This window comes from Carica papaya, chromosome 7, assembly GCF_054855325.1.
Source record: "Carica papaya isolate Zhongbai chromosome 7, ASM5485532v1, whole genome shotgun sequence".
Lineage (NCBI taxonomy): Eukaryota > Viridiplantae > Streptophyta > Magnoliopsida > Brassicales > Caricaceae > Carica > Carica papaya.
The window spans coordinates 527587-551495 of NC_142315.1; the positions used below are offsets into that span (position 1 = coordinate 527587).

Here is a 23909-nt window from a genome sequence, read left to right on the forward strand (position 1 = left end):
TTCATTGATATACCCAAAGATGAATTAATTAAAATTTTAACTTCATGGAATATACATATCCATTGTTATAAAACTGATGAATTAATATATATATATATATATATTAAATGTTTGAAGTCTAAGAATTGAATGGGATCTAGCAAACACAATATAAGATTGAGAATTAAGAAAAGCATAGTGCCTGGAGCAGACTGGATAAAACCCATGATGCATTTGAGAAAGCTAAAATCAAAAATATGATTTGTACCCCCCCAAAAGAAATAATTTTTACCAAGAAAAAACTCAAAATCTACCAAATTTTTTCCCAGAAAAAGAAAAACAAGAAGAATTTATAACAGTTTGATTTCATTTAGAAGTAGAAGAGTTCTTCTTCTGGAATAGATTCTTCACCCATTTAACAGCTGCTGTCCTGGCTTTGTTAAATCCAGACTTGGCATTAGTCTTTTTGCCATTGCCACTTTCTTTCTTGGTTGCAGTACTGTTGTCGTCTTCCACCATGGCTCCAATCCCTCCAGCTCCCCACTGATCTGCCCAGCTTGGTGCCTCACTCGCCATTGATGCACCTCAAACTACCATGCCAAGAAGAAACAAAAACAAAACACCATTAATAAGTAACCCATTTGGGATCTGATAGAATCAGATCTTATGGATTATATATATATATATATATGCACACACCTATATATCTTGAGTTTAAGATCTAGAAGTAGAGGAGTAAAACAGATGAGATCAAAGAGAGAAATTAAAGAGAACCCAAGTGATTAAGAGAAAAGAAGTAACAAAAATACCTTGCTGTGCGTAAAGACGAGTGATTAATTAGGGTTTATATGTTGAGGAATTTTACAGAGAAAGTAGTGGATGAATGATAATGATAATGTGGGTGATTTGATGAAGGTGGTGATATAAATTAAGAGGAAAAAAGCAAAAAGGAAATTATAGGATATGAGTTGTCTTTTTAAATCATTTTTTTTATAACCTTGTGAAGCAAACTATGATCATTGGCAATCTTTCATTTCTTTTAAAACTGATACACTGCTACTGCTATATATATATACATACATATACATGTACATATATATATTGTAGTGTTCATTTCTTTATCACTTTAACCCAATTAGCATCTCAATCCTTCCCAACTTTCCTGTCCCCACAATAAAAAATATACACAGCAACATGCTAAGGCTGCTTTTCTTTTTTTTTTTTTTTTTTTTTTTTTTCAAATATGCAATGTTAAAATCATTAGTGTAGTGGTATAGTAGTAAAAATTTTCGTGTTTTATTTAAAGATGAACGAGTTTAAAATGTATAACGATAAAATTATTAATACGATAATTTTTATGTTTTATTTAAATGTTATAAGTTAAAATTTAATTAAAAACATAAAATTATTATGTTCATTATGAATTAACTAAATTTGATTTAATTTCAACGAACTATAATATATTTATGTTTAAAAAATATTTTATGATAATTAAATTTTTTTAGTTAAAATAATTACTACCCTAAAGAAAAATTTAATTTTTATTCTTTTTAAAATTAAAAAGTTGATTAAATTTTAAAGGTATTATAAATATTTCAATGAAAGAAGTCTAGTGAACCCTCATGTTATTTTCCAAAAGTCTTTACAGTTAGAATGTTGATTCATATGTAAGTATTTTCCACATATAGATATAGGAGAAAGATATATCTATCTCCTGTAAACAGACATTATACCCAATCATTCTTCACAATCATTGGAGTCACAAACACCACCATTCTTCCCACAGCATGCTTCATTATGATATTTGAAAATATGTTCTAACCTTACCATTGATTATTTTAAAAACAGTGAATTAAAAAAAAAAAGAGAGAGAGAATTTCACCCTTTGTAATTTGGCTTAATTGAATAATTTTTTTTTTTTTTTTTAGTTTGATATCATGTAATTTAGGAAAATTCAAAATATAAAACCAAATAAAAATGTTAAAATCTCTACCATATGAAGGATTAAGATGGCATATCTACAAATGTAATTTCAATCCCCCCTCCCCCCCTCCAAAATCCATTATCCCCCTTTCCCTCACTTTTCTTTTTCTCCCTTTCCCCCTCCCCCCCTTTCCCTACTCAAGTCAAATTCACCTTCCTTGCTTGGTCGTCGATCTCCTGGTAGACTTCGATTTCTTCATTTTCGCTGACTTGTTGTCATCCACGCTTGTCCATGTATACCCACTCGGTATGGCAAATGGATCGGCTGTAGTAGAAGAAAATCCGTTTGGCTGTTTGCTCGTCGATACGGATTGAGAATTATTCCGTCGAAGCCATGTTGATGTCGAGAACGAAGACGATGACGACGAAGACGAAGAAGATAGCCATGATGAGTAATGGGTGTTTGATTTTTGGTCTTCATCTCCTTGGCTTCTACCTCCATTTGCAAGGAGTCTAGGGCTTGAGAGTGGAGTGTAGAACTGTTCAATTGGCTGTAACTCCACAAATTTTGTGAACGTGATCACCACCCTCACTGTAGGGACCACAGGAATTGCAATCTGTCCCCACCAGGGAAAAAAAAAAAAAAAAAGGAAACCAATCATACACCGTTGATTTAAACTATACTTTCCCAAACATCAGATCAATCAAGTTAATCGAGCGGGACCCCGGTCTTACGACTACTTTATTATTCTTAGAAATCTAGAGTTTTAACGGTCGCGGATCGTGTTGTGTAATAAAGGTGGGTGCCTTCGTGTCCGACGATTGTGATCTTGCCACGTGGCGGAATGAGGGAGATACTATTTTTAGGAAATCAGGAAAATAAAAGGGGGATAAAGAAGGGACCCAGCAGGGGGTCCCGGTCTCTGTCGGGTAAAACCTCGGATAGAATGGATCCCACCACCGGCGGTCACCGTTGGATAAAAAACAAACCATTTGGAGCCTTCCCTAATCCCTCATTACATCACCGACAAATATATGTTCTTATGGCCCACAGAGAGGCTGCTGCTTCTTCGCTTATGACCAGCAAAGTTCGGGTCCTTGCTTGCGCCATAAAAAGAACCAAAAAGAGTAAAAATTAAAATTAAAATTAAAATTAAATAAGAACGAGTAATGGGACCCACAAAGTGGACCCCAACGTTTACCTTCACCGGAAAAGTTGCCGGCGGAAAGCTGGTGGTCAGCAACTCGCGCATCCTCCTCACTGCTTTAACTTTGTTGGCTAAAATGTCGAGTAATGGCAGAAGCTCTTCCGTCTTTAGCGGAAACTGCTCCGTTAACCAAACCGACGGTCGTAAACTCCTAACGTACTCTTTCTCCTTCGTCTGCGGCGCCGGCGCCACCGGTACCGACACAGGAACTGCTAAAGCCGCCGCCGATGATCTTCTCGGCGGATGATGTGGGATTGAAGACGGGTACACGTCCACGCTCTTCCTCCCCACTGAAATCCAATCTCTGTCTTCCCTCACGAAGCTGCTGTGACGTCTCCGATCAGGGGGAGGTGGTAGGAGTCCGAAATTCGGATTCTCTGCGACCAAGAACCCGTCGTCGTCTTCGTCTAGCTCCAACGGTAGTACTTGTTCACTTCCTGCGACGTCGTTTTCACTTGTCGTGACCTTTCTGGACCTGAAACTGAAAGTCACGTTGTGGACTTCGTAGACTTTTGCTTTCCACTCCCCGACACTTTCCGTCTTCTCTTGCCGTCGCCAGTTCGTCCTCCCGACGAGCTCTGCCTTAGTGACATCCATTCCGGGTCTGTACACGCTGGTCTGCGAGCAAAACCCGGCAATGTCGGATTCGCTCATCGGAGCGCCGGCGTTCTCAAAGGCGTCGAAAATTTTGCGTTCGTCCCGGTTGAGGACGAGCAGGGAGCCAGAAGGGACATTGTGAACCTGATCGCCATCGCCGAGGAAGAGGAAGCTCTGGTCGGCCCGCTGTATCTTCAAGCCGTCAAAACCGGCAAGGGAGGTATCGGCGCGGAGGTTTCCATCGCGCTTCCAGATCTTGTATGTGTCGGAGGGAGCGATTTTGCCGACGAACGGGATTACAGAGCTCTCGAAGTGGAAGGAGATCTCCATGTAGAAGTCTCGCATCCTGCGAAGCACAGCAATTACGCGTGGGAGTCGGCGCCGCCACTTTGACCAAGCAGACCGGTGGTGAAGCCGGACAAGAATCAACGCAATGTCAGAGCTCCGGCGACAAAGTGCCTCCTGCAAGGGGTTCCATCCCGCCGCGTTCTGTAGCGAAACATCCGCTCCGGCGGCTGCAAGGGTTTTAGCAGCGAACGTGTCATTAAGGCGCACAGCAAGGTGGAGAGGAGTCTCTCGGAACGGAACGTCACGACGGTCGAGAACGGCGGAGATCTGATCCGCGACTCGCTCCTGACACAACGACTCAGCCTCAGTCCGAATTTCAGCAGGATCAGCGAGCCTAGGTACGTTAGCGACGAGTCTTGTCAAGGTAGAATGGTCACGCAACGCAACAGCATAGTGAACCGGGCTGTGAGCGTAGTCATCCGGCTTGATAGCCGGCAAGGCCGTCGCTGTCGCCGCAGCAGTCGACGAGGAAGACCTCGCCATTATCTCTGACAATTAGGGAAAATAAAACAGAAAGATACAAAACAAAGTCTTAAAAAATAGAAGAAAATCAAGCGAAATTCTGTCTTGTTCTGATCGTGTGGTACAATTCAGTGCTTAATAACTTTTTGACTGAAGGGAAAATGTAAAAAATGTTACAGGAACCGGGAGGAGGAGGAAGAAGAAGAAGAAGAAGAAAAAGGCGAGGGGTATTTTGGTAATTGTAGGTGTAAGCGGAAGTTTATTTTATCGGGAAACGTGGCGTGAGAAAGAGACGAGATACACGCAATGTGGCTCGGCTTTTGTGGCGATATTGTTCTTAACAGGAGTCTTGGGATATTTCATTGTCCGTCAGTGATCTTTCTCTTTTTAATCTCCGCTTCTTTTATTTTTCCACGTTTTTACTTTTATTTTCTTTTAAATTTTTTAAAATATATTTTATTATTAATATATCTATTAATTTAATTTCTTGATAAATATTAAATAATAAAATAAACATAATACTTTAATCATATTTACAAATATTTTTATAACCCTGTTGTAAATATATTATATATTTGAGCCCAAAAAATTATTACGATCAAGTTGAATTTAGTCATAACGATTTATGATATATCTGTTAAAAAATTACGATATAATTTTTTTTAATTTTTTAAAAAATAATTATATTAAAAAATTTCCATTAGATCCAAAAAAAATTGAGAGTTTAATTAACTTCTACTTTTTTTGAAATTAATTATGGCTAAAAAAAAATTAGACGTGTTTAAACATTTTTTTTGTTAATTTATGATATCAATAATTAATAAACTTATTTAAAATTTAAATGAATTAATCCGTTTAAGAATGTTAAATTAACTTTAATTTCATTAAATTCGTATAACTTATAACGTGGTTATTTATTTTTACTTTAAATAAAATTAATTACGAGGGTTGAATTATTTGAGTAGCAAAAGAAATAAATAAAAAGGGGAGAGAGAAAGGGTGAAGAAGAGAAAATTCTGTGCTTTTGTGGTAAGAACAGGGGAATTTGTCCGCGGCAACCCTAACTAATTTTCTCTCCCAACGGTGCCTCCGTATATACACATCCAAATATAAATAAAAATATACAATTCTCATTCACCAATACATATGTCCAAAAAATAGTTTAAAGAAAGATAAAAATATAAATTAGGATAATTAATACGATACTCTTATATAATATATAATTACAAAACGTATTGAATATTCGACAATCTATGTAATATTATCACATAATTATTCTCTTTGTTCTCGAGCAATATAAAGTAATTTAAATATGATCAGCAATATCAAAAATCGATGAGTTTAGAACTGGGATTCTTGTGCTCGATGGTAAGATAAACCATTTTTATAATATTATGGACATATTTGTTTTTCATTTTTTATAAATTTTTTAAGTTATTAATTTTAAAAACTTAGTACTACAATTAATATAACCAAGCATAAAAAAATATTTGATTATCTAAATCTTTAAAAACTACCTTATACGTTTTGAATAAAAGATAAATCATATATTTTTTTAGAAAATAATCTTATTTCAGAATAATGTGTTTTAAGAAATATGTTAACTATTAAATAAAAAGATAACTTTTACTTTTATTAATAACTTCGTACGTGACAATTGGTTACAAATTTTTCTTAGTATCTTACATAATTTTATTTGTAAATAAATTATTTCTTAAAAAATAATTACTTTATATATAGTTATAAATTTTTCTTAGTATCTTATATAATTTTATTTGTAAATAAATTATTTCTTAAAAGATAATTACTTTATATATTTACATCTTCTTAAAAGATAATTACTTTATATATTTCAAATTACCAGATGTATCATATGTTATTTTTTTATTTACTAATCTTATTTTAGACTAATATGTTTAAGAAAATGTGTTAACTATTAAATAAAAAGATAACTCTTACTTCTATTAATAACTTCGTATTTAATTATTAGTCACAAAATTTTCTTAATAACTTGTATAGTTTTGTAAAAGCCTGAAACTCAAAAGAAATAAATTTGTATTTCTAAATGTATAAGCAAGCAATAATATCAGGGTTTATATTCCTTACATGGTAATTAGAATGTCCAATAGAGTTATGAGAATGTTCATAAAAAAGACAAACGATAATTAAAAACAATTAAATAAATATCTTAGGAGTTAACCTTCACTAGCACTTGAAATGGAGTATAGAATGTGAACTACTCACAATCTTCTTACTAATCGAGATCTGAATCTTGATTTTTTTGATATAAAATAGTTAATAAAATTGTGAACTACACTAACCCAATAAAAATATCACACTAATAACTAATACGAAAAATTAAATATTGGTAAAAATCATAAAAAAAGATAATGAAACCCTTAATTTAAGTAAATACATTTAACTTTAAAACGTTTTATTCCATACTTACCGTTACAGGTTTTCTTAAAATTAACCTATAAAGATCAATAACCAAGTGACGTTTTATTTTCATGCATAAGATCAGTTATTCTTCCTTTTAACCTATTTATTAGGACCCCTGGAGGTCCATAAGGATATCACTCTATTCATGGACCCAATATCAAGATTTGACAATTAACCCGACCATTCTCATACCCCGTTCAGTAATGGGTGCCAAAAATATCATCGTCTCGATACCCCGTATGGTATGAAGATGAACCATATCTCCCAAAACTCTTCAGGTATGAGACTTCTCAACCCCACTCGACTGAGGTAATATCCACAGTAAGGTTTTCTATGTACCGGGTCCGTCCACTCTTTTCCATGATGCTCAATAAACTTTCATTTATTTAGATTCTCATCATCCAAACAACCACCAAAACATACCAATGTCTCATTTCATATTCACCGATTAATTTAAATGGTATTTAAGGAAGCAACATAGTTTAACATAACCGAATAACTAAGTAACCAGATAACCAAATAAACAATGCGGGAGGAACCAAATAAACCAAATAATCGAGAAGACCATAAAAACTATCAATTTAAATACGCACAATACAATAATAAGTAATTTAGGTAATATAGGAAAATAAACAAAGAATCATGACAAATATGAATTAACAGGTTTCAACTCCACTAACAACCTGTAATTATTTTTAGAATTTTTTTTGATTTTTTACAAAATACACAATTATCGATTATTAATTCTCAATTTACTGTAAAAGAGAATAGGGTGAGGGATCCTCATTCGGATCGGTATTTTGAAATGTCGTACTATCTACTACGTATTCTAACTAGTCTCAAGTTTCCTGAATTTTCCCTACGAGAATTAAAATACTCGTTACGTACTTAAAAATACTTCAAAAATCTAAAATCAATATTGAAAACCCTTTCCAACCAATTTTGGGGTTCCGACATGGCGACACTGTCGTGCTACGGTGCCGGCTCCAATGCCCATGGCGGCGGTTCGCCTTGGTCTGGCCAGTTTTGGTCGATTTTAGCCAATTTTACACGTATTCATGTAGAAAAACATGTTATGGGGTCTTGATTGTCCAAAAAATCACAGAAAAACTGAACCTACTAGCGAGGGGTCTCCGGGTACGACTTCTTTACTGGTTATCCTTTGCGGTTGGGGTTTTTTCTTTGGCTAACATGCATAAAAAATGACAGTAAACACAATGGCAGAAAAATTATGTGAAATAAAAAATAAAAAGGGGCTAATCGGATAGGTTTTAGAGTTTCGGTTACGGCGGTTCCGCTGGACTTTATCCACGGTTTTTGGCTCACCCACTATTTCTTTTGCTCCAATATGGCTACAAGGAGACTCATAATTGAATTCCGAGCGCGGAGAGGAAAATTTTATCCTTTTTGGCGATCAGCAGTGGCTCCGGTTCGGCGATGGCTGGGGATCGACCTTATTCTCTAGTGTTTGGTTCTTCTTTTTCGGCGAGGGCTGGGCGGCTAGGGTTAGGTTATCTCAGACGCGATGTTTAAATATCCATCTCGTGATCTATCATATTTGGAGAATGAATCTGGACTGCACGATTGGATTAAATCTGACCGTTCGATCGCGTTTAAAGAGAGAATACATTTGGACTGTTCACGCGCGCGGGATTAAATTTGGACCATCAGATCGTTGGGCACGCGGATCGCTCGTGTGGCTTCCCGCATGATGTCGATGTCAACAGGGTTGCCACGCGACGTGGTCTGGTTCGCCGAGACTGCTGACTGAGCTGTGCTACATGGTCAAACTTATCTTTTTTACATTTTAACCCTCTGTTTTTAAATTATCTTTCAAAAACACATTCGAATTCAAATTTTTACTCATTTTTTTAAAATTTATTTTTAATTTCGTTTCTAATTTATTTTTTTCAAAATTTTAATAAAATTAATTTAAAATAAATTAAATTAATAATTTATATAATTCTTTATAATAAAAAAGGAAATTTCGGTCCGTTTATTATAAAATTTGTCAGTAAATGAATTATTTCTTAAAAGAGGAAGTAAACAATTACTAGGATAGACTCCATTTTCAATCAAAGTTTAAGATTACAAGTACTGCAATTATATATATATATATATATATATATATACGTGCATATGTATATCATGTACATTATATTATATATACGTGCATATATATATCATGTACATGCCTCAATGTCTCTCCTGTGTATGTACTTCTTCGATTGAATTGAAAGCCCCATTCTGTAGGGACTATTAAATCTATATATATTTACATATATATGATAGTAGACCTTAGATTCAAAACCTGTATTTTAAATATATTTTGGTGATTGGATAAATATATATTTTATTTATTTAAATAAATTTTAATATGTTTAATAACTAATACATTTTATTTTTTTAAAAAAATAATATTAATTGTATTTTTATACATAATAATATATATTTATTTTGATATTATTCATATATAATAATATATATATATATATATTATCTAACAAAGAAAAAAGATTGAATCCTAAAAAATAGTGACAATAAAAGCAATAAAAGTAAAGCTTCATCCAAAAAAACTGGGACAGAAGTGATGCTTCCATTAAAAGCCACACATTAAACTTTGAACAAAATTATAAAAAAAAAAAAAAAAAAAAATTCAACTGTAACTTATAGTCATCCTCACAAAATGACTGTCTGGATCTTGCTAAGTTCTACCTGGTAACTATATATATATGTATATATATATTATCTATATCTATGTGTATATGTACATGTGTATATATATATATATATAATTTATTGTGCTTCATTATTTATCAAGCTCACATGCTTTGTTTTTGGTTATTTTCTTTTTAGACAAATTATTAGTTTTTAAACTTATTATAAATTGATTTCTAATATCATTTTATAATAATTTAATTTATAATATATTTTACTTGTTTCAAACATTCAATTTTTTGTTATTTTCTAATGAGAAAAATTAGAATTATTAAATCATGTGTAGATGTTTTTAAAAAATAATTTTAACTAATTCATTAAATTAATAAATTAATGATAATAAAAATAGACTTAGTACTAGTTGTTCATTGTTCAAGAATTATTATTTAAACAGTTTTACCATCCATACGTAGTGTTTTGATCTAATATTTAAATTCTTCTATGTTTCAGTAGTAATATATTGTTCCATGAAGTTAGGGTCCAAAATGTAGTACTTGAACCGAAAATTGGTTCAGGATCAATTTTCGTATTTATAAAGATAATTTTAAATTAATTTTATTAGATTATTTGAGAAAAATATGTTAGAGACGAAATTAAAAGCAATTTTGGAGAAGATGTGTGAAATTTTGGGTTCCTATGGTGATTTGGAAAGAAAAATTAGAAACAAGGGATCAAAATGTAAAAAAAAAATTCAGCTACGTGGAACGACCCAGTCAGCAGCCACAGCAAACCAAAGCATGTTGCATGACAAAACATGCTGACATCGGCACCACATGGGAGGCTACGCAGGCGATCCATGTGCCCAGCGATCCGACGGTCCATATTCAATCCCATGCAAGTGAATGACTCAGATGCATTCCCTTCTTATGCGTGATCGGACGAATGAGATCAATTGCGATGAACAATCCAAATTTGCTCATGCAATCGGCTTAAATAAGCAACGATCGGACGACTCTCCTTACTCCACGTCGACGCGTATCAACAACCCAGATCAACGCAGGATAAATATATAAACATCGCGTCGTAGGGGAACCCTAATCCTAGTCGCACCTGCCCTCGCCGGAGAAGAAAAACCAACCACCAGAGAAAGAGACCAACCCCTGGCCGCCGCCGCATCGGAGCCACCACTGACCACCAAAAAAGATAAAATTCTCCACTACCTACTCGAAATTCGATTCTGAGTCTCCCTGTGGCCATATTGGAGTAAAAGAGACAGTGGGTGAGCTGTAAACTGCAGGCAAAGTCTGACAGAGCCGCTGCAGCCAAAATTCTAAAACCCTTCCGATGAGCCCCTTCTCTTTTTTCATTTCACGTAATTTTCTAACCATTATGTTCACCATCTTTTTTTGTGCAGGTTAACTGAAGAATAAACCTCAGCTGCAAAGGAGAACCGGTGAAGCCGTCGCACCTGAAGACCCCCATCGGTAGGTTTGATTTTTGTGATTTTCTGGCCAACTGATGCCCCTTAACGTATTTTTTCACAGGAATACGTGTAAAACTGGCTAAAATTGGCCCAAACTATCCAGATCAAGGCGTACTGCCGTCGTGGGCGGCAGAGCTTGCACCGAAGCATGGCGATTTCACTGTGCCAGAACCCTAAAATTGGCCATAAAGGATTTTCAACACTGATTTTAGATTTTTGTGGTATTTTTAGGAACATGATGAGTATTTTGGATTCTCACATGAAAAATTCAAGAAACCTGAAACTCGTTATGAGACATAGTAGATAGTACGACGTTTTGAAATACTAATACAAGTAAGGATCTCTCACCCTATTCTCGATTATGGTAAATTAAAAATTAATAATCGATAATTATGCGTTTTGTAAAAAATTAGAAAAACTCTAAAAATATTACAGGTCACTAGTAGAGCCAAACTGGTTAGTTCAAATTTGTCCTTATTCTCTGTTTATTTTCTTGTACTGCCTATATTTCCTTACTATTATACTGTGCGTAATTGAATTGATGGTTTTTATGATATTTTCAATTATTTGGTTATTTGTTGCATTGTTTATTCGGTATTCTGATTATTAGTTTTTTGGCTATGCTAAACTATATTATTTGTTTAAGTGTTATTTGAATTAATTTGTGAATATGAAATGAGATGTTGATGTGTTTTACTAGTTATTTGGATGATGAAAGTCTAAACAAATAAAAATTTACTGGGTATCCAAGGAAAGGGTGGACAGATCTGATACATAGAGAGCCCTACTGTAGATATTATCTCAATTATACGAGGCTGAGAAGTCCCATACCGGAAGAATTTTAGGAGATATAGTTCACATTCATACTGGACGGAGTATCGAGACGATGATATTTTTGGCGTCCATTACCAGATGGGGTATGAGAATGGTCGGATTAATTGTCAAATCTTGATACTGGATTCACGAGTAGAAGGATATCCTTATAAACCCCCATGACTCCCAATAAGTAGGTTAAAAAGGGAGAATTACTAATCTTATGCATGAAATTAAAATGTTAATTGGTTAATGGCCTTCATAGGTTGATTTTGGAAAAAAATCGTACGGTAAGTATCGAATAAAAAGTTTTAAAGTTAAATGTATTTACTTAAAGTAAGGACTGCATTAGTTATTTTCTAATTTTTATTAATATTCGATTTTTTGTATAAGTGATTAGTGTGATATTTTTACTGGTTTAATTTAGCTCACTTTTTCATTAACCATTTTCGATCAAGAAGATCAAGATTTAGATCCTGATCAGTAAGAGGGTTGTGAGTAGTTTACCTTTCGGATTCCTTTCAATTGCTAGTGAATGTTACCCTATGATACTTATTTATTTATTTTTTTAATTATCGTTTATTTTTTATGAACTACGTAGAATGGATATTTCCGTAACCTAATTGGACAATTTAATTTATTGTGTAATTAATATAAACCCTAACATTATTATTTGCTTCCGCATTTAAATTATCAATTCATTTTCTTTAAGATTATGAGCCTTTACACAAAATATAGAAGAAACATTTGTTTTCACTATTCTACCACCTAGTCAAATTCAGTTTCACTTAATTCATATTTCATGCCCACATATCTTTCTGGCTAAGTAATGAAAAACTTTTCTCCTATTAAAATACTAAATTTGCTAAAAATTTTCTTAGAAATTCAAATAATCTATAACCATTATCACATATAACAATTAAATTTTACATGGAAATGAGTAAGATTTGTGGCACAAATTAGGCCCATCCACCATTGTTAACCTGCAAAAAGATGATGGTTTTCATGACTAAAGCCCAAAAGTAAACAAAGAAATTTGCCTTCATGACAATCAACAAGACAAGAACATGAAAGTCAACCTTCAACTTCACCCAAAAATATAATAATTATTTTGTATATTTTAGTAAAAAAAAAAGACCCATTATCATGAAAAGACACATGTCAATGTTGGCTGCCTATTTGTCCCTTCACAAAGTACAAGGAAATTGGTAGGGTTATCACATCCATAACCATGTATGTATCTATAGAATCTTCAATTGCAAAATTTTCTTTTGAAATTTCTTGCTCAACATCCCATTTACTTACCCATTAATTCTTACAAGTTTATAACTAAGATAATTGACTCAATAAATCACAATTCTAAACTTGCATGTGTAGGAGAATTGACTATAGAGCAAAAAAAAAAAAAAAAAAGGATAAAAAACAAGAATGCAATAGTAAAACCAACGAATTACAAAAAAGACGAAGAATCATAAATATATACCCAAAAAAAAAAATTCTCCGATTTTATTTATGTTTATAACGTAATTATATTTTATCTGTTATAAGAAAATATTAACTTTACGATTTATATATAGTAGTAAGTGAATTTTTAAATAATTTTTATTTTTTTAAAAAATAAATTTATAAGTATCAAAATACATCAACGATATGTATTCATAATGTTATTTTTTTTTAAATTTTGAAATAATGTATTTATAATAATTATGAATTTCTATAAAATATAAAATTACTTATTTACGTTTATATCGTATTTATATATTTTATGTTAGTGTCTCATTTTGATATTTTTAAACACATAATTCATAACTTTTAAAGTTTTTATTTTTTTTATTTAATAAATTTACTTAAATACTAACTTAATATCCACTTAAAATTAATAAATAATATATAGTTTAGAGTTAACTCTGTGCACAATTCGAATCAAAATATAAATTCATCAATCATTATTTACAGTTGCTTTGTGAATATATTAATATACAAATTTTATAATTATAAAATTTATTAAAAAAATTTAATAATTAAGTGTTATACGTGATACATGAAAGAGACAAACTAAATACTTTCAAATAAATGAATAATTATAAGATCACCAATAGAGTTTTTGTAAATATTTTCTAAATGGCAACTCAATCTTTTAGTAGATTGTGTGTATTTAGTCACATATTTATATTAAAATATCATGCATCAATTTAACTACTTTTGTGTAAAAATCAAAACTATAATATATATTTATATATATATAAGACCAAAAACACATCAGAATTGACTATGTACCACCCATATGATTGCTGTTAATATATTTGTGTGTGTGTGTGTGTGTGTGTGTATATATATATATCAGGCATATAGTATATAAAGTAAGGATATATAGAGTACAAAACTTTATATGTATGTCAAATACTATTTAGAACTTCAAATTATTTACCTCTAGAATGAGACAAAAAGAATATTCTCTTTAGAAAATAATCAATAACTGCACATACATATATATATATATATGTATATATTATTAATTACATTATAGTTTAGTAGTATTAAAGAAAATTTAGTAGTATTAAATCTAGATTGGTCTAGATTGAATGAATGAATCTAGTTAGGTTTGTCATAAAATATTTTAGAAAATAATAAAGTATGAAACTTTTTCCGGTAAAATTTAAAGTTCCGGCCTTTAGTTGAATTCTTTATTGCAAAACGAAATCTAACTAGCGATTTTCTCTCCTTTCGTTTTCACATTTTCTATCCAACCAAACAATTTTCATCTCCGCTTTCTTCTCCTCACTCTCTCAGTGATTCTATCCTACCAAAACCCAACAGTCAATTATAATAATCTTAACCATGATGGTAGGATTGAAACCGCTGAAATCCTCCGTTTACAGGGTTGACCGGATGCTGACGCCCGCTTAAACCACTACAAACACGTGTGTATCTCTCGAAAGTCTTCATCTTCGTATATGTAAATACAATTATATATACATATATAGACTCCATATGTAACGCCTGTGTAACGTTCGTCAACGTTGATTTGGAGAAGAGAAGAAGAAGAAGAGGAAGACCCCCAGATTGAATTGATTTTCAGCTTCTTCTTCTTCTTCTTCTTCTTCCTGCCATTGAAATATGAAGTCTTCATCTTTCGTTCTTGTTCTTTCTTCTGAGTTTACGTAATCCGAGAAAACGTGTAGCCAACTTTCTGGTCTGTTCACCTGCCCTGTTTTTCTTCTCTCCAGTCCTAAAATACCAAGTCTTTTAACTCCATTTCCCGATTTTTTTTCCCTTTTTTGTTTCGTTCATTGTTTTTGGCTTCTAACAAAAGTACGATACGATTCTAAATTTGTTTCCTTCTGTGAGTTGTTATTGTTTCCGTGCGTTTCTCGTGTGGGTCCCAGGCCCCACTTCCATCCTCTTCTACCTCCCTTGCCAATGTCGTTCTGAGTCTCAACCATACTCGCTCTATAAACCGCCTTCTTCTTCCTCATCCCCTCCATTTCTCTCCCTCTGAGTGAGTGTTTGTGGGTGAGTACTGGGTTCGGTTAGACCAAGTAGAGTAGACATTGTGATTTTGTTGTGAAAAGCTCGAGCGTTTCATGGCTTCTAGGTCTGTTCCCATGTGGGTTTGTGTCAAAGCACCTTCTTTTCATCTGGGTAGGAGAGATTTGGGGTCTTGGCGATGTGGGTTTGGTTTGAATTTGAGGTTGAGAGAGAATCTTAGTGGGGTGTCCAAATGGGAGTGTTCTCCTCTAGGTGTTTTGGCTAAAGAGAAGGCTGTGACTCCTGTTGGTGATGAGAAGCCATTCACCTCTGGGGTTCTATCTCCTGAGGAGATTGATCCGACTCAGAACACTGATTCCAGAAGGTTCCGTAGGGATTTGAATCTGTTTCCCAGTGAGTTAGCCTTTGCCACCTCTTTATTTTGGAGTAAAATGTTTTTTAATTGAATTTATGTTTGTTTTTAACTCTGTTGTTTGTTTGTTGGTGGAAGATTGCATTTTTTTTTTTAACTTGAATCAGTAATCAATTAAAAGTTGAAGGGAAATGCAGATTGATTTTGAGTTGTGATTATGACTCCTGGACTTATATTAGCTAAGACTCTTATTGTTTGATTGTCTCAATTTCTTTAAGCAAGATCTTATATTGATTGGAGTTTTTCAATCAATATAGATCAATTTTGAGTACTGAATTGTGATGCTTATAGATTTATTAAGTCACTCATGGCTACCAATGGGTTATCAAGCAATGTTGTATGTTGTAAGAGGTCTTCATGGTTGTTTTGCATCTTCTGTAGTCTAAGATTACGAATATTAGACTTGCATTACAAAGAAGATTCAATTTTGAAAATCTTCAGCTCTGTAAGATTGTCAATTTGATTAAGTGACCTGCTTGTGTATTCATTGGAGAAAATTTACATTAAAAATCTGGAAAATAGCTGTGTCCTGTATGTACTTGTCAAGTAGATATTTGTGCAATTCTAGATTCTGCAAATCGATCCATTTAGATTCTATGGATGATAGTCTTAATCATGATCCTTTTGCAGGAAAAGAAGGTTTCTTTGACGTGCATGGTTGTAATTTTGGGGTCTTTGAGTTCTTTAGGTTCCACGTGGCTCAAGATTCACCGAATTTACTTTTCTAATAAATCCAGTTTTTGTTAAAAGGTCTGCGTTTGAGGTGGTCTGCGATGATTCTACCTCTCTCGGCAGACACCATGGTTGGATTACTGTACGGAAAATAATCTTGAATTGATCATACTTTGCATGCATTGTATGGAAAAGAACACCAATCTGATTTTCGTGATCTCATGGTTGTAGTTTGTAACTTGTATGCTATATTCAATATCTCTTGTCGTCTGGCTGTCTGGATCGTTTAGATTTGTATTTATTATATCTTGTTGTCTGGCAATTGAGATTGATCCCACGTTTATATCCGTTATACTATCTTGTCGTTTAGCTGTCTGTATTGATCACGGGTTATACTATCTTGTCGTTTAGCTGTCTGTATTGATCACGGATTGTACACATACGCAGCAAAAAATTACACATTTGCTCTTCCAGTTTAGAAATGATCAATCTTATGCTTCTCCTAACTAAATTTCTTACCTTTTAAGATACATTTAAAATAATCAGACTTGTCTTCCATCTTTCCTTCATTCTTTATGGATCTAATTTATGTTTTCAATTTAAATTAATTGCAGAACCCCTGTCTTCCAGCAATATTTGTTCTTCTCCTGATGATGGTTCGAAACTTCAGGTTGCTTATCAGGTATAATGCTCACATTCTTCTTATCTTGATGATGCTTCTCTCTATTCTTTTGTTACCTTTTGTTGTCCACCACAGGGGATTGCGGGTGCATATAGCGAGGCTGCTGCTTTGAAAGTATACCCTAATTGTGAAACCTTGCCGTGTGAAGATTTTGAAGCTGTATTTGAGGTTCAAAAATAATTTCTTATTATCATTTATTTGTTTATTCAAAGTATACCCTGATTGTGAAACCTTGCCGTGTGAAGATTTTGAAGCTGTATTTGAGGTTCAAAAATCACTTCTTATTGTCATTTATTTGTTTATCCTTTTATGGCTCGACTTACACAATTTTTACCCATCATTTGACAGGCAGTTGAATTGTGTTCAGTGGATAAGGCAGTTGTCCCGATCGAGAATTTAGTTGGGGGCAGCATCCGTCGTAATTATGATTTGCTTCTTCGCCATAGGCTGCACATAGTCGGGGAAGTGCATTTGGCTGTTAATCACTGCCTTTTGGGTTTGCCTGGTGTGCAGAAGGAGGAAATAAAATGTGTTATAAGCCACCCCCAGGTTCTTAATTCTCAGATAAACTTCCTAAAGCAAATATGCGTGAATTCATTATTTGGATTTTGTGCAATTAATGCTCGAGAAGCCTAAAGTCTACTATTATTACTCATATGTTTAGAAGTAGCAAACTCAATGCCAAATGTGGCAGTCAATCCTTTCTGGGGTTAACCAAGTTTGAGGTCTTCTGAGCTCTGCAGGTTCTTAACTAAACTCTAATCTCTTTTCAGGCACTTGCTCAATGTGGCATGACACTTAGCAAGTTGGGCATTGTGGGAACGAGTGTTCATGATACTGCTGGTGCTGCTCTGGTAAATTCTACGGATCTTTTAGGTGTACATGAATGATCAGTGGTTGTTTATCTTCTAAATATTAAATGTTCGAGACAGAGTGTATCTGCAAATGGCAAAAGAGATACTGGAGCAATTGCAAGTGCACGGGCAGCAGAAATATATGGGCTCGATATTCTTGCTGAAAAATTGCAGGTAAGGAATTTTTAAGGTTCAGTATTTGTTTGATTCTTATCTGGAATTGGAAAATGTGTGATATCATTGTTTTTTACCATTGGGTCTTTGCAAGACAGTTTCAATGACTGCTGATGATTCTTGTTATTAGGTCGGGTTCTACCATTTCATGTACTGTAGCTTTTCATTACATAGAAGCTTCAGAAAGATATTCCACTATATGGAAATTTGGTTTTTCCTCGTGGTTGTGTTAACATTCGTTCAACATTAATAAGTTTCTTTAACGATTAATGTGCTAATCAAGTTGGTGATGTAACATTTGTTCAACACTAAAAAGGTTTCTTCTAAAAGAAGTTTCTTCAAGGATTGATATACTTTTTAGTTCATTGAAGGGTTTGTGGTGGAGATGAGGAAATTTGATAGTTTTACTATGTCTAAAAATTTAACCTGATTTGATTTGATCTGCAAAACAAGGATTACAGCATTAACATTACCCGCTATCTGATACTTGCAAGAGAACCTATAATTCCCCGAACAGAAAAATCCCATAAGGTATGATTTTTCATTAGTCAGGAAGTTGTGCAAAATTTCAGTTTATATTTTACCAAACTAGTCTTTTTCGCTTTTGCTGCCCAGACAAGCATCGCTTTCACTCTAGAAGAAGGTCCCGGTGAGCTCTTCAAAGCCTTGGCTGTCTTTGCTCTAAGGGACATCCATTTGTTGAAGGTAAAATATAACCCATATAAGAGTTAACTACATTTTTAACTATCATTAGATCGATATTTTTTTTTACTATCATTTTGGCTTCTGATAAACAACCAGATAGAAAGTCATCCGAAACGGGAGCATCCACTACGAGTAGTTGATGATTCTAACAACGGGAGTTCCAGGTAAGTTTCCTGTATATTAAGTTTAAAGAACCAAGATATTTGATTGTCGATCTTGATAGGTGAAGAAGTAGTGCAGCTATTTTTTTTTTTTTCTGAATTCTATTTTACATTCCTTGAAATCAATATTGATAGATATGAGATGAATTTTTGGTTTTTCTTCCCCAAGAATTTTCAACAATCAAGTGCAGAGTTGTTAATTAATTATTGACGGAGTGATAGATTTAGAATCTCAGAAACAGAAATATGCCACGAGACTTCTCATTGAGTACATGATTGATATGTGGTGGCAGATATTTCGACTATCTTTTCTTCATCGACTTCGAAGCTTCTATGGCAGAGAACCGCGCGCAAGATGCTTTGGCACATTTACAGGTGGGTTAGTCTTATTTTCAATTTTATTAAATTTGAAAAAATTAGAAGATTTTTGTTGTTCTTTTGACATTTAGTTGTGAAGTGAAGTCACCGAAATCATACATCATGCTTCTGATGGTACTCCCTCTTCTTATTGTTTGCATATCCGAGTCAATCCCATGTTTGATTCAAAATTTATAGTTATTGAATTGAAGAAATAAGTAAAGTTTATAATCATAAATCAAATATGTAAATTATGACTAACTTATTCGTATTAAATGACTAAGATATAAGAATATTTGAATGAGAATAGAGTAAGTTTGAACCAAATGCAATATCCGCGGCTGTTTTATCTCCTTCACGGGTTCTTTCTCTCACATTTTTCTTCACCTCAGGAATTTGCTGCATTTCTCCGCGTCCTTGGTTGCTACCCAGTTGACAGAACCGCGTAGAAAATACTGCATCTGGTGCCAATCCACAGAAGAAGCTTTTACAATCCAAGGTCTTGTATTGTATGAACTAAATTCGCGGCTCTACTAATTCTTTGCACTTCGCTGATTTTTTTCTTTCCTGCAGGAATTCGGAGCATTTATCTATTTCTTTGGTTACCATCAAGAGAATCCTGTGGAGAAATGCCATACCTGGCACCAACTTCCCGTTTCTTTCTTCGGTCGACTAAGTCTGTAAGTCCGGTTAAGTTCAGTTCCTGTACAGTCCGATCCAGTTAGGAAAACAAAAAGGTCATGAATAGTTTAAAGGGTATATTGAAAAGAGTTTTTTTTTTTGGTTTAGCTTGACAGAAACCTCAACATAATCTATATTCCTTGTTATACTTTGTTGGGTGTAATAGGAGGAGGATAAAAACTTAGAAAGGTATAAAACATAAATATATGTCTAAATAGGGTTGTTGGTATATGGTATATGGTATATGGTATATATGGTATATGGAAGAATTGGGGTTAAATAATTAACTCCTTCACCTTCCAATCCTCTTTCTTCTAAATTTGCAGAAGCTCCATGCTTAGCTGAGAAATGAAATCTATGGCAACTGAATTCGATGCTCTTCTTGCTAATGCACCGAGGTTAGTTTGATCACCTCGAGATGCAAATGTTGTTGGTGTGCCCGTAAAGAGTCTACAAAGTTAGACGGACAACAGATTGCTCCTTTGGAAGATTATACAAAGCTTATCTAGTCGAATAATTTTTAGATTTTTAAAAATATTATACCATTAAGTTCGACAATTAATTTTTGCATCTTTTTTTTTAAAAAATTATTAAATTTAGAAATCTACTTAAAGCAAATTTTTTTTAAATTTATACGAGTTGGCATATAAATGCGGTGATACTAAAAAAAAAAATTTATAACTTCAAAATTTATAAAAAAAAAATATGTACAAATTTTTTTTTAAAAAATATAAAATATAATATATACTATTAAATCATAAATACTATGAAAGTGTTAATTCATTCAAAATGTATTATTTAAAATTTATAAAAATAACCTACAAACTTTGTATAAATAATAATTTTAATTTTTTATAAATTTAAAAAATTATAAAATTAAATTAAATAATTTGTTTAAAACAATTTTTTTTTTAAAAAAATTAACATAAATTAATGAGATATAAACAAGCATTTTTAAGAAATGGTAATATTAAAATTTATATCATAAATAAAATAATTAAAATTTTAACGCAGCGCACAGAGACAGGCCATGTTGTTAACGTAGCGGTTCACGTGGTTAAAATTTTATTTTTACTTTAATTTTTTATATTTCTTTTTAGATAAGTTTTTCGTTATTTCTATTTTGATCCTAATTTTTAAAAATATTTTTAAATGTATTTAAAACTCAATTTTTTTAAAAAAATTTATAAAAAAATTATTCTATTAATATTAAATCATGTCGAGCTTAATTTTTGAGATCAGATGTTACAATATGTACAAGATACAAACAAGTATATCAAGAAAATAACCAAATATATTTCAAACTTTAAAATGTTATATTTAATAATTTATAAAAATAATATTTAAAAATAAATTATAAAATTAGAATTTATGAAAAATGAGGTATACAGAAAATAATTCACAAAGTTTTAAGTTTAAAATTTCATACATTTAATCATGACTTGTTTGGAGACAACTAATTGGCACCTAAAAACGCAGCGTTTTGACAAAAAAAAAATCTACATAGATTTTAAAGTTGGGCGGCAAATTGGTTGTCGACCGTTAAAGCGAAGCACGTATAAATATAAACTAGGAAGAGACTCGGGGGTCCCTCTGCTCAGTTTTTAGGATCGGAATCATCGCTCTGTTTCTTCTATTCGGGAAAGTAAGTTGTGGGTACTGGTTTTCATAGAGCTTCAAATCATCCACTGTTGAAGATCGTACATCAGTTGAGTTGGTTCATTTGATAGAAATTTTCAGTGTTGGTGCTGTTTCAATTTCAAATCGTCGCTCTGCTTCTTGTTTTGAGGAAAGAAATTGTGGGTGTTGGTTTTCATAGAGTTTCAAATCATCCACCGTAGTTTTTCTAATTCTTTTTCGGGAAAAATAATTCTGGGTATCGGTGTTTCAGGGGGTTGAAGATCATACGTTGGCTGAATCAGTTCTTTTGATAGAAATTCTCGGTGTTGGTACTGCTTCAATTTCAAATCGACGCTCTGCTTCTTGTTTTGAAGAAAGATATTGTGGGTATTGGTTTTCGTGGAGCTTCGAATCATCCGCTGTAGTTTTTCTAATTCTTTTTCCGGGAAAATAATCTGGGTATTGGTGTTTTACGTTGGCTGAATCAGTTCATTTGAAAGAAGTTCTCGGCGTCGGTACTGCTTCAATTTCAAATCGTCGCTTTGCTTCTTGTTTTCAAGAAAGAAATTGTGGGTATTAGTTTTCACGGAGCTTCAAATCATCCACTGTAGTTTTTCTAATTCTTTTTCCGGGAAAATAATTCAAGGTATTGGTGTTTCAGGGGGTTGAAGATCATACGTTAGTAGCGGAATTAATTCGTTTGATAGAAATTTTCGATGTTGTTACTGCTTCCATTTCAAAGAGAGATGGCCGAAATGACGACGGAGATAGAGGATGTTCTTGGCTTCACCAACCAAGTCGATAAACAAGCAGCCGAGGACCCAAAAACTCCACTTCCATTTCAAGAAAGACCCAAGAAAATCGGAGCCATGGAACCGGAAGACCCATTCCAGATCGCAATCGAAGTTCTCCGCACACGCTTTTTTACTGAGACTGAAACCGGCTGGTGCAGAAGAGAAGTTGGTGGGAAAAGAAAGGACAACCAGGTGAGAGTTTTGCCTCGCAAAAGATGCTTTGAGGAAGGAGATAACAAGCAAGAACCAGGAAGCAAGAGGCATAAGAACCTGATCAAGATAATCCAGAAGCCTACCAAGAATCTACAAGCGGTTCGATTGGAGAAGCCGAAGCCTTTGTTTAATCCTGATATGGGTCAGCAGCTGAATCAGAGCTTGGTTACCCAATCCAAGAAATGGAGCCTTGGTTGTTCAGAAACTATTTCTAGGCCGCCATTGAAGAAGTTGCACTTGAAGAAGTCTACGAGCGGAAGGTGGCAGTGGTGCAACTAGTGGAGCATGCTTCATTTTTGGTTCCAAATTACTTGACTGAAAGATTTTGTACTGCAACTCTCTGGTTATGTTTAACATAAATATTTTGATCAGTTCAGTAAATACACGTATTAGTTTATTCTTTGTATACTTGATACAGAGTATGTAATACTGTGTGTATAATATATATTTTGAAACAGGTCATTTTCTATTTCTGGTTGGTAAAAACTGCCATTGACACACTTCTGTAAGCATGTATTTGAAGTCTCAAATGAATATTCAGATCACTTTTTCCCTTAATTTTCTTATTCTCTTCTTCGTTACAAGTAAAACAAGTGGTATCAGATATTTGATTCCTCCTAAACTGACCGATATGGGAAATTTGTGGAAGTTGGAGAGGATTCTCGAGCCAATCCGATCATTAACGCCAATTTACTGAATAAATCATCTTCGTTTTATGGATTGGGAGGAAAAATTCTTGGGAAAGTGCTTGTGACATTATTTTTATGTAAGAACTAGGAGATATTTATCGAGTCAAAATCAATGATTTCCTTTCGGGTTCTATCTTCACTTTGTACATAAGCATCTTCTTCATAGCTATGGATGAAAGATAAATGACAATTACAATGAGTCTAATTTTCTGAGCTTTGAAGTATAACTACAAATTTCATAGGATTATTATTTATTTAGTAGTTTGAAGCATAATTTTGACTCAATTTGAAATTTGTTTGAGATGTTCCATGTTTATGAATTCTTTCACAAATATGCAGCATTATAATTCATACAGCTTTGAATTTGTGGCATTACATGAATCTCATTTTAACTCTTGAAAATTGAAAATCCATCTGTATTGAATTACAATATATTTCTCTTCTCAACGACATTCTTGAAAACAGATAACATTCGAGCCCCTCTACTTAAAAA

The 23909-nt window shown here is 33.3% G+C and overlaps 2 protein-coding genes and 1 long non-coding RNA gene across 6 annotated transcripts; 2 read left to right on the plus strand and 1 right to left on the minus strand.

Annotated features, from left to right (window-relative positions):
* Nucleotides 1–125: 125 nt before the first annotated feature.
* LOC110808092 (ankyrin repeat family protein) lies at nt 126–4809 on the minus strand. The gene is made up of 3 exons (XM_088207720.1): nt 3105–4809; nt 2114–2519; nt 126–563 (listed from the first exon to the last, which is right to left on the minus strand). The coding sequence occupies exons 1-3, from the start codon at nt 4536–4538 to the stop codon at nt 346–348; spliced, it is 2058 nt and encodes a 685-aa protein (XP_088063846.1). The 5' UTR covers nt 4539–4809; the 3' UTR covers nt 126–345.
* Nucleotides 4810–14591: 9782 nt separating this feature from the next.
* Nucleotides 14592–20469, plus strand: ADT1 (arogenate dehydratase 1). Of its 3 annotated transcripts, XM_088207939.1 has the most exons (13): nt 14593–15795; nt 17101–17168; nt 17244–17336; nt 17517–17717; nt 17942–18022; nt 18101–18196; nt 18650–18727; nt 18812–18901; nt 18998–19065; nt 19356–19437; nt 19812–19918; nt 19993–20099; nt 20427–20469. In XM_088207939.1, exons 1-11 carry the CDS (start codon nt 15498–15500, stop codon nt 19866–19868), a joined length of 1212 nt encoding a protein of 403 aa, XP_088064065.1. In that variant the 5' UTR covers nt 14593–15497; the 3' UTR covers nt 19869–19918; nt 19993–20099; nt 20427–20469. The 3 variants fall into 3 exon arrangements, with proteins under 3 accessions (XP_088064066.1, XP_088064065.1, XP_088064064.1); XM_088207938.1 differs by having other exon boundaries at nt 19993–20469; XM_088207940.1 differs by lacking the exon at nt 18650–18727 and having other exon boundaries at nt 14592–15795; nt 19993–20469.
* Nucleotides 20470–21618: 1149 nt separating this feature from the next.
* On the plus strand, nt 21619–23277 carry LOC148252845 (uncharacterized). 2 transcript variants are annotated; one of them, XR_015813321.1, is made up of 4 exons: nt 21619–21899; nt 21992–22103; nt 22209–22289; nt 22382–23277. It is a non-coding gene; the product is annotated as an uncharacterized LOC148252845 (long non-coding RNA). The 2 variants fall into 2 exon arrangements; XR_015813320.1 differs by having other exon boundaries at nt 21619–22103.
* Nucleotides 23278–23909: the final 632 nt, after the last annotated feature.

Excerpts from the sequence above, each read along its gene's own strand:
- LOC110808092 (XM_088207720.1), bottom strand. The coding sequence starts at position 4,538 with ATGGCGAGGTCTTCCTCGTCGACTGCTGCGGCGACAGCGACGGCCTTG. Across the intron at positions 2,520-3,104 it reads CGGCAACTTTTCCGGTGAAG|ATTGCAATTCCTGTGGTCCC; the intron begins GTAAACGTTGGG and ends TGGTGGGGACAG. Across the intron at positions 564-2,113 it reads GACGACCAAGCAAGGAAGGT|GTGCATCAATGGCGAGTGAG; the intron begins GAATTTGACTTG and ends TGGTAGTTTGAG.
- ADT1 (XM_088207938.1), top strand. The coding sequence starts at position 15,498 with ATGGCTTCTAGGTCTGTTCCCATGTGGGTTTGTGTCAAAGCACCTTCT. Across the intron at positions 18,197-18,649 it reads TTCTTGCTGAAAAATTGCAG|GATTACAGCATTAACATTAC; the intron begins GTAAGGAATTTT and ends CTGCAAAACAAG. Across the intron at positions 19,066-19,355 it reads TCTAACAACGGGAGTTCCAG|ATATTTCGACTATCTTTTCT; the intron begins GTAAGTTTCCTG and ends ATGTGGTGGCAG.